The 9900-nt window shown below is 41.4% G+C and overlaps 1 protein-coding gene across 1 annotated transcript; it reads right to left on the bottom strand.

Annotated features, from left to right (window-relative positions):
• Positions 1 to 238: 238 nt before the first annotated feature.
• Positions 239 to 9664, bottom strand: SLC46A2 (solute carrier family 46 member 2). The gene is made up of 4 exons (XM_082243728.1): positions 8350 to 9664; positions 4972 to 5055; positions 2908 to 3064; positions 239 to 330 (listed from the first exon to the last, which is right to left on the bottom strand). The coding sequence occupies exons 1-4, from the start codon at positions 9410 to 9412 to the stop codon at positions 279 to 281; spliced, it is 1356 nt and encodes a 451-aa protein (XP_082099854.1). The 5' UTR covers positions 9413 to 9664; the 3' UTR covers positions 239 to 278.
• Between the last annotated feature and the right edge of the window lie 236 nt (positions 9665 to 9900).

Genomic DNA, 9900 nt, shown 5'->3' with positions numbered 1-9900 from the left:
AGAAACTGCTCAGACACACTCATATAAAGTAAATTATGGCTTGCAGGTTTATATATTTATCTTGACTGCTCAGAGGTCTTGTTCAAACACAGCTAGCAAATAAAAAAAGAGCTTTGTGAGCCACCCTTGAGATGAGAGGCATTAAATGATTTTCTTTATCAAAATAATTATACCAACAAACAATATATAACATTTATTTCACTTTTTAAAAAGAATATACAATATATAAACATTCAAGATAAACGGTAAAGAAATGATTATAGTGTGATGAGTTCTGTTTATGCTCTCCTGACATGATGGAATGTTGAAGAATATTTAAAGGCAGCAACACTAAAAAAAAAAAGGAAAAAAAAAAAAACATATTTACTTAAATACTTGAAAATAAAAGTACAGTTTATATCACTGATTTCAAATCATAAAATGAAATTAAAGGGCTGATATGCAAAAGGTTTGTCATTTTTTTTTTTTTTTTTTGGCTTTTCGAAGTACCAGTTAGGCTAACAAAAACCTTTTACGCAAGAAACATGGAAACTACCATTGCTGACCAATCTTTCTAAAAAATGCCAGTTGCTTGGCTGTTACACCGAGCTTCTGACTTCAAAACATTTCATCAATAACCTAAAAATAAAAACATGGATTGGGACTTTTGACTGTTCTGTGACTTTCCTATTTGTATACTTGCTCTAGGTAAGAATGTAGTTGTGCCGGTATGGCAGAATAACAGTCAGACAGCTAGCAAATTTAAATGTGGTCAACAATGGCACCCTGTGCCTAAAAGACGGCTGACATAGCTGAACATTCTTACTGAAATTAGAGGTCTGGTTGACAGGTCCCACACTTCCTAAAGTGCTCATGAGAGAGGTTAGGGGTCAGCCATTGTACACCTCCTTTTGAAAATGCTAGATGCCTGGTGGTTAAAACAAGCAGGGAAGAGGCAACGTAATGCCTTCTCAACTTCTGTCTAACATCATGCACAAATGTATATGAGGCCTTCTAGTCAAGGTATTAGTATGGCCAGGGAACTAACATTCTCAAAGCAGAGTTTAGTAATGGCAGCCTTCATCAGTCTTCCCTGACAGTGTCCCTTAGTTTCCTTTTTTTGCCTTTCTTATAAACCTGTTCACCAATCTGAAGTTAATGCAGCTTCTTTGGCCTGGTGAGTTTTTAGATTAGGTACACCAGTATGTTATATGTCTTAACTGAAATGCATTAGGTTCAGAGATTTTTCAAGACATTTGAAAAGTACCAAACAGTTCCACTGAACCAAAAAAAACACCACCAAATGTGCCCGGACTAGCACCTTTTCCTGTTTAAATTTATATCTGCCTGTCATGCAAAGTGCCTGCCAGCCTCCCATGTTCCAGTGGACTTGAGCGCTCTTCATTCTCATTTGTAACAATAGAGGTATATACATTGTCTTCTATAGCATGTCTTTGCTATATATCAGTTTTATGTTGCTGACCTATACAAATGAACTTGTGGGCATGGAGTGGATGGATACTGCCAACCGCGCCAAGTTGTGGGTGGGGGCCACTTACCTTGCATGTGGGGGGTACCTTTCATTGTGAATGCGCTCACCAATGTCCACGACAAGGTGGGGACTGCGTTAATGGAAAAATCAGACATTTAGGCAGTTCCCCAACTTAGAGATGAGCCGTGTCACTGTGTGCAATCATAAAAGTACAGAGTGCCTCTGAAAGATGCTGTCCCATGTCACTACACGCTGATGCCTGATGCATATTGCATTTAGGAGGGACACTGCTAAGCCCATGCTATCTCAAACAGACTAGCATACCTCTGTTCCCTCACTCCCAGTATCAGAATGGGGTCCTGCCGTGCACATAGCATAGACCTCATGTGTGCACTTGTTAACTTCTTCACTCTCTTACCATGTGACCAAGTCATGATTCGTTACATGGGTTTGGTTCTGATTGTTACTGGAAACTGACCCTTGGGGAGGGAGCCAAAGCATTGACCCCCTCGCTACCGGAGGACCCATCACTTATACGAGGTACCACACTGACTGGCTGCACTGTACCTTGCACTAGTCCTTGGTTACCCATAGCAACTGTATTACTAATCTTGTCTGTCTTGTCGAGCGAGTAGACCTTTGGTAGTGTCTTCACTTCTTATACCGTATGTGCTTTACTGACCCTTCTTTTGATACACTAGAACCAACATGCACCACTTTAACTTTAGACCAAGCCTAGAACAGTTGATGCAAATTTACTTAAAACCTTGGCAATCCAGTTCAATGTAAACAATGTACATATCCTAACCCTAGCTACAACTGGTTGGCTGCTCAGGCATATCTTCACAGGCGGTAGTCCATAGCTGGTCTTTTCCATTACTTGGCTGTCCAGAGGATCCCTTGTGTTTTTAATGGACTGCAGGGCGCAGCAGTCCTACAGCATGACTGCTCAGAGTCCAAAATCCTGCTATGCAAGATAAGCCCCAGCCTTCCCCCTGTTTACTGTACATCACAGGTGGGCAGGATGTATTAAAAAGCCCAGAAATTAACTCTTTCCCCCAGTCTGGGACAGCCATTAACTAATCTAACATACCTGTTGGCAACCTGCCTACAAACTTCTGTTTCACTGTTGTTGAATGTTTAATAAAAATTAATTGTAGGAGAAATAAAGCATCAAAATACTTTCCTGTAGCCACTTAAACCCCTCAGATCACACTAGGAATCCCACAGGAATGCATTGAGCATTCCTGTGCAATTCACCTGCAATTCACATGCAATTCAGTTTGGTGCAATTTCAGCCCATCAATTTTGAGGTATGGTAAATGCTTGTTATGTACAATTATGAGTGGTGCCTAAATAAATCGCCTCTAAAATTGTAACATTTAATAAGTTACCAGAAGTACAATAAAAGACTTTATAATATGTGTAGTGCTCACCTGATAGGGATGAGGCTCAGAATGGAAAGGATGCCTGATATAATAAAGCAAGTTCCATTAAATGAGGTTAAAGTGACTTGGTATATCTCATTGAATACAACTGATGTTAAAATTCCTGTAACTGCTAATGACAGTTGGAGTACAACAAAGACTTTTCCTGGAAAGAAATATCATCATCACTTGAAGGACAAAGTAAAAAACTATTGGTCTTATAAAATAAAATGTATTTGATTTAAAATGCTAATTCTTTAATGCAGTTACCCATGGCAACCAATCAGTAGTTGCCTTTTGTGACTCAGTAATGTGAATTCGGATTACTGCATTTAAAATTACCATTTAGGAAAGAGAGATTTATTTCAAACATTTAAAAAAAAAAAACGTGTAAGGGCTCTTTCACACGGGCGATCCGATCAGATCCGCCTGTCAGTTTTTTAGGCGGATCTGATCGGATCCTCCATGCAGCTCTATTGCGCAGCGGATGTCAGCGGAGACACCTCCGCTGACATCCGCTGCCATCCGTATCCGATCCTGTCCGTGAAATCCGGATGGATGGAAACCCTATTTTTCCATCCGATCCCCCATAGAGAGCAGCGGGGGCTGTGACACCTCCCTCTCCACACTGCAAGCGGAGACGGAGCTGTCATCCGCCGGCTCAGCGGGGATCGGCGGATCGATCCCTGCTTAGCAGCACGGATCCGCCTATGGAGGCGGACCGTGTGAAAGAGCCCTAATTCAGCATTTCTGTTTATTTATAAAGTAGTTATTTAAATATTTGGTAACTGTTAATAGTTCATATATATATACATAGCACTACCCCCGTAGGAGTTGCAGATGTCCGGGCCCCCCACTGCTGGACCGCCAGGCACATAGCATCTTCAAGTTGCATCCAGACACAGAAAACAGTCCTTAAGCTTGTTTTTGTTGTTTTATGAGGGGATAATAACTTGGAAGGTGATGGGAATTATGTGATGTCCAACTTGACAGTAAGTACACAACCAAGGACAACTTCCTCCCTATTTACAGCTTTCACTTCTTCCTCCTGCACAAATCTTGATCCTCTGTACAGCTCCCCTTGGCTCACTCCTTTATGAACCAACAGTTTTTTATTAGCTTAGCAACAGCCCCTTACAAGCTTGGAACTCTCAGTCCCTTAGAGAAGTAACATATATGGAGTGAACTGCATCCTGCAACACCTTCTGCTTCCCTGTAGACACTGGTCCAAGCGCTACTTCCTGCAGAAAATGCTAGCCCACCTGGCTGCTGCTTCACCAGCCCACCTGGCTGCTGCTTCTTCTGAGTCTACCCAAATGACACACTGCACCAGTTCACCCACTGACACTCTCTGGAGATCTCCCAGGGCATGGCTGGGAAAGTACCCCGCTGTCTTCAAGAGAGACCCACTACAAGTGACAGTTTCTCCCCTTGTCTGTCCCTTCACCCTGCTGATCTACTCATACTTTCTTTCCTTGCTCCTGCTGCCTCTCCAGAAAGCCTCCTTCCAACTGCCTCCTGTGGTGGGATCCTTCCAGGCCAGCCACCCGAGCTCTGACCTAAGGTAAAACCCCTCTGTCTCAAGGGCCACTGACAGTCTACCTCAGCACTGCATCTCCATCTTTCACCGACTTCTCCTGCTGGCATGACTCATATCTATCTAAGGGCTCAATTAGTCCCCTGCCAGGCCCACTTCCTGGGGATTGGCTAAGAGCTCCCAAATATGCAAGACAATCCTCCTATCTTCCGCTCAATAATTTCTAGAATATTCTCCAACATTCTAGAACCAGGGGGAGGCACCAGAGAGCTGCCAGGGTGTGTAATCAAGCCCTGAACTCTAATAACCCTGACCCAGATTCCATTGCTCAGCCCTGAACCAGACTATAATTTACCTGCACTACACTATAGGGTGCTACACATGTATATATAGTGTGTGTGTGTGCGTATATATATATAGTATTAGTAATTTGCATTCAGTAACAGACCTGGTCAGACAGTTTCAGGTTTTACAAGATAGTGAGCTAGAAATGAGTTAGAAATTATTAAGCAACATAATGGTACAATTCTACTCACCATATGATGATCCTTTTATATGTTTGGATAAAACAGATCTTATTGTTGGCATTGGTATCAAAGCAAACATCATCACAGCTCGAGCTACAAAATAATTAAACAACATTTTATAACAATGTTTACTACAAACATTTCCGTCTTAGGCCCCGTTCACATTGCAGCAACGCTACTTCCCGGGGCGACCTCCGAGGTCGCGGCACGCTGCTCGCCCCGCGACCTCGGAGCGGCCGGCACAGACTTCATATCATTGAAGTCTATGCAGGTCGCTTCGGGTCGCCCCAAAGAAGCTCCGGACCCTTTTTCTAAGTCGGAGCGACTTGTGTCGCTCCTATTAGAACGGGTCCGCAGTTTCTCTATGAAAGGCGACATGTCAGGCGACCAGGTCGCCTGACAGGTCGCCTCAGTGTGAACGGGGGCTTATAAAATGCTATTTATGCCTTCTTTGAATCGGTGCCCAGAATGCAATGTATCGCAAAGTCTCTTTAAAAAGGTAATAAAGCCTCTTTTCTATTAAATTAAACTAAAAACTATGTTATACTTACCTGCTCTGTGCAATGATATTGCACAGAGCAGTCCCTTACCTCTTTTTCTGGAGTACCCTGCTGGCTCTCTCCACTCCTTCTTCTTCTGGGTACCTCCATAGCAAGCTGTGTGCTTTGGGGGTACCCAGGTGGGTGTGTCTCCGAGCCGGGATGTGTGCATCCATATACAAAGACAGCATGGCTTGGGCACGTCCCCAAACCCCTCCTATCCTAAAATGTGACTGACAGCAGCAGGAGCCAATGGTTCTTGCTGCTTCCTGAGTCTCCTTTTTGAGCAAGAAGTGAAGGGAAGAGACCTGCAGCTGAGACAGCGCTGGATCACCAACAGGACTCAGGTAAGTATTTTGGGGGAGGGGGGAGTTAGTGGGGAGTTTTTTTTACATTAATGCTGAGGATCCATTAAGGTAAAAACTGTTAGACTTTAGAACCACTTTAATACTTCCAGAAATTTAGCAAGCACTCAATACAGTTTTTCACAACAGACACCACTGGGTAGCAATGTCAAATATTCTGGTGCGGGCATGTCACGTGACCAAGGAACATCCCCATCGCTGACACTTCCTAATTGGTCACTTACAAATGTAAGTTTAAAATAAGCACAATAGCATTACTATATGTAAGCACATTGAGAAAAACTATGTGAGCTAAAATGTCTTTTTCATCCCCAAAGGGGTCATTGTCTAGTTTGCCTTATAATGTCAAATATGTTACATATACGGTAGTTACTTATAGTTAGTGAGGTTGAAAAAAGACACTGGCCCATCTAGTTCAATCAATAATATGTGTATTATTATTCTGATCTGTAAGCCAGGCTATCTATATAACTGCAAGGCCATAATGCCTAGATTTACTTGCAGATTATCCATGTCTGTAACATGATCTGTGAAATATGAAGAAGGAAAAAAGTGGAAGTGACATATATGACAGCTAATAGAGTCAAACTGTAATTTCTTTATCGCAAACTTATCATAAGCTTTATCACACACCATATATTATGTTTTTAAAGAGTATTACGCTCATATGTCTTGTAATTTTGGGTAAATTTGTAAGTGCTAGTGCTGTAAATTAGTCATATACATTACTGTGGAATAAAGAATCTAATTTTGTCTAGAAAATGCTCTAAATATTTCTGTGTACCTACATAGGCAAAAAACAATATATCTATGGTTTCATGTTTGAAAGGCAAACATATTAGACAATGTTGGGTTTCCATAATGCATTGGAGACAATACAAAAGTGATCTGGAACTGAAGTTGAAGCGGAATTCCACCCAAAAGTGGAACTTCTGTTCATTTGCTCCCCCCCCCCCTTCGGTTCCACATTTGGCACCTTTCAAGGGGGAGGGGGGAACGGGTACAGTATGTGCAGCTGCTGACTTTTAATTTTTGGAGGGGGAGCCTGAAGTATAACTAAAGGCAAAACTTTTTTTTTTTTTTTTTTTTGCAGAGGGATTAGAACACCTGTCGGATTTTTATTTTTATTTTTTGCTGTCTTTCCCCCCCCCGCTAACCACTTGCCGACCGCACGGCGCAGATATACTGTGGCAGGCTGGCTCGGCTGCGCGAACCACCGCATCTGCACAGCGGTTCGCGGGAGCGCTCCTGGGGGCGCGCATGCCCATCCCCATTAGGCAGCGGGGAAGCCGATCCATGGGGCTGGTGGCCACGATTGCCCCCGGGCACCTGCGCTCGCTCCCCGTGGAGAGAGAATGACGGTCTGCTGTTGTAAGCACAGCAGACCGTTGTTCTCTCTGGAATGAACACAGAGCCCCTGTGATCCTCCTATACAGGTCTCTGTGTTTGTTCCACAAATCCCTTCCCCATACAGTTAGAAAACACCCCCTAGGCATACACTCAACCCTTTGATCTCCCCTGAGTTAACCCCCTCCTTGCCAGTGTCATTATTAAAGTAACAGTGCATATTTTTAGCAATATTTTTATTAATGTCACTGGTCCCCCCAAAAGTGTCAAAAATGTAATTTAGGGGTCTGATCTGTCCGTCGGAACAACTGCACAATTGTCAGTTAAATTAACGTAGTGCCGAAACGCAAAAAATGGCCTGGACATTAAGGGGGCAAAACCTTCTGGGGCTGAAGTGGTTAAGGGGATTTAGCCTTTCTATTTGTCCTGCTTACCATTATCATAAGTGAATGTAAAATAAAATTCCAAATTTTGGGTTGTCACCAGAAAAGTAATAGATGAGAAATCTTCCAATGGGGACACTAGTTCTGGTGACCTGGGGGTCCCCAAGGAATTCCCTCAATTTAAAGGGATTTTCTCCCACTTCCTGTTTGCAGATGGGACACAGACGGCGAAAAAAAAATCTGACAGGGGTAATACCCATTCTTTACTCAATCCAAAATGAAAAAAAAGTGTGTTTTTTGCAGTCTGTGTCCTTCATGTCTATGTCAAGACACAGACTGAAACAAAACACGATGTGTATATACAATTAGGAAGATGTCTTCCTTATTTCTTTTCCTATATTCAGGTTTGTCCTGTATTTATTCCCCGCAAGAGTACAACCGAAATCTTTTTTTTTTTTTTTTTAATCAGGAAAAAAAACAAAGAAAAACACAGGAAAAAAAAATTTAAAGTAGAACTATAGGCAAAACTTTTTTTTTGTCTGTAAAAAGTCTACAAATAAAAATCTGACAGTTTTTTTTTTTTTTTTTATTATTCCTTTCCGCTTTGTGCAAAGATAAAAACCGAACTGAATAGAATTCAACTACAATCAGTAGATACTGGCAAAAAAAAACAAAAAAAAAAAAACGATGCAGCCAAGATCAGGTGACTAAAGAAAAGAAAGTACCAGATTCAGGTGTAACTGTTGAACTTACCAATAAAATACAAGAAAGTCCATCGTACAGATGCCATAATGAAGATACCAGCGCAGAAGGACAATATTCCCATTATAATTAAAGTTACATCCTTTAGACATCTGGAAAAAAAAAAAACTCCCAAGAAACTAGTGATGAATATCAAGTAACCAGCAGCACTGGCATAACCAATGTACGTAGGACTAAACTTTAGAGGTTCGTTAATTAAAAATAAAGAAAGTACATCCGTAGCTCCATCCACAGAGATATTGTACAATATAGCAGTAGCAAAAAGAAGAGCAATGAAAATTTTGGATGGAGTTTGAGCAGCGAGGCCCTCTAAAGGTCCATTAGTTTCACCCAGCAGGTTAGATCGCTCAGTTGGTTCAGGTAAGTTTTCGTTCCTGACTTCTTGTTCATCCATTCCATCACCTGAATTCTTAAGCAGTGCTGTTTCATTATAAGGTTCTTTTAAAATAAATATACTATATAACAGGCATAAAAAATAAAGTGACACACTGCATATAACTAGGATTGCACCTGTATTATGTGTTATTGTAAACGATACAAAGATGTGTCCAGAAGCAAGGCTGCCCACACAACCAGATAGTCCATAAACTAATTCAATGACAATGAATTTGAAAGATCGTCTTTTTTCAGTTGAGTCCACGGCTGCCCATGCCATAACCCCAGCCCAGTAGGTTGTGAACCAGCCGGTTAAACCATTCAGAGCAGCAGAGCCGAACATTACTTCAATAGGCCATTCTAAAAAGATGACAGGCAATAGAAAACACCTAGATAAAAAATACCCAAGCAATGGAACACATATTGTGACCTTTCTTCTCTTATTGTCACCAATCTTTGCTAGGATATATGCTGACAACAATGGGGCAAGTCCTAAAATTAGGTTGTGAATAATATAGAAATTGGATATAGCTTTCTGTAGTGTAACTGAATGAGATGTGTTTAAGGATGTAGCAGTCCGGTTATAATAATTCTTGACCACAAAAAGTAATGCTGTATCATAAAAAGAGCTGGCAACCTGTGCCCCAGCAACCACTGGCTCAATCCAAGTCCTCATCATTATCGTGGCTGAACACTGTACTTACTACAGTTAAAAGTATCAATCCTTTAGACAAAGAGGAAGTCGATGATTCATATAAGCTCAAACAGTAGAAAACCTTTGGATACGAAGAAAAAAAAAAACAAACCAAAAGTCCAGTCCAATATATTAGATCTGCTTCCTGACAATGTTTTCTTCTGAGGATGATTCGTCTTAGCTGAGTACTTGTAGCATGGGAATAATAAACAGAAGTGCATTTGTAACTTATGTGCATATATATGAATAAAAAAGCCAATACAGGAAAACTGCGAGTCTCACTGCACTTACTTCCTGAAATGAAATACATTGCATATGTGGGTGGGACAAGGGTTTGCATGCTAGAGTTCAGAGGAAGTTTAGACAGGAATGTGGATTGGTCACACAATTGACATTTCAAGGCATTGTTTGCAAAATAAATATAAAGAATACCGCAGGTGTGCTGAACCTTTTTTCTGCCAAGGGCCATTTGG

This window comes from Pelophylax lessonae, assembly GCF_965119305.1.
Source record: "Pelophylax lessonae genome assembly, chromosome: 1".
In the NCBI taxonomy this organism is placed as follows: domain Eukaryota; kingdom Metazoa; phylum Chordata; class Amphibia; order Anura; family Ranidae; genus Pelophylax; species Pelophylax lessonae.
The sequence above is the reverse complement of the archived record's forward strand: the minus strand, read 5'-3'. Positions and strand labels throughout refer to the sequence as shown.

Excerpts from the sequence above, each read along its gene's own strand:
- SLC46A2 (XM_082243728.1), bottom strand. The coding sequence starts at position 9,412 with ATGATGAGGACTTGGATTGAGCCAGTGGTTGCTGGGGCACAGGTTGCC. Across the intron at positions 5,056-8,349 it reads GACTTTCTTGTATTTTATTG|CTCGAGCTGTGATGATGTTT; the intron begins GTAAGTTCAACA and ends ATTATTTTGTAG. Across the intron at positions 3,065-4,971 it reads TATAAAAGGATCATCATATG|GAAAAGTCTTTGTTGTACTC; the intron begins GTGAGTAGAATT and ends ATTTCTTTCCAG.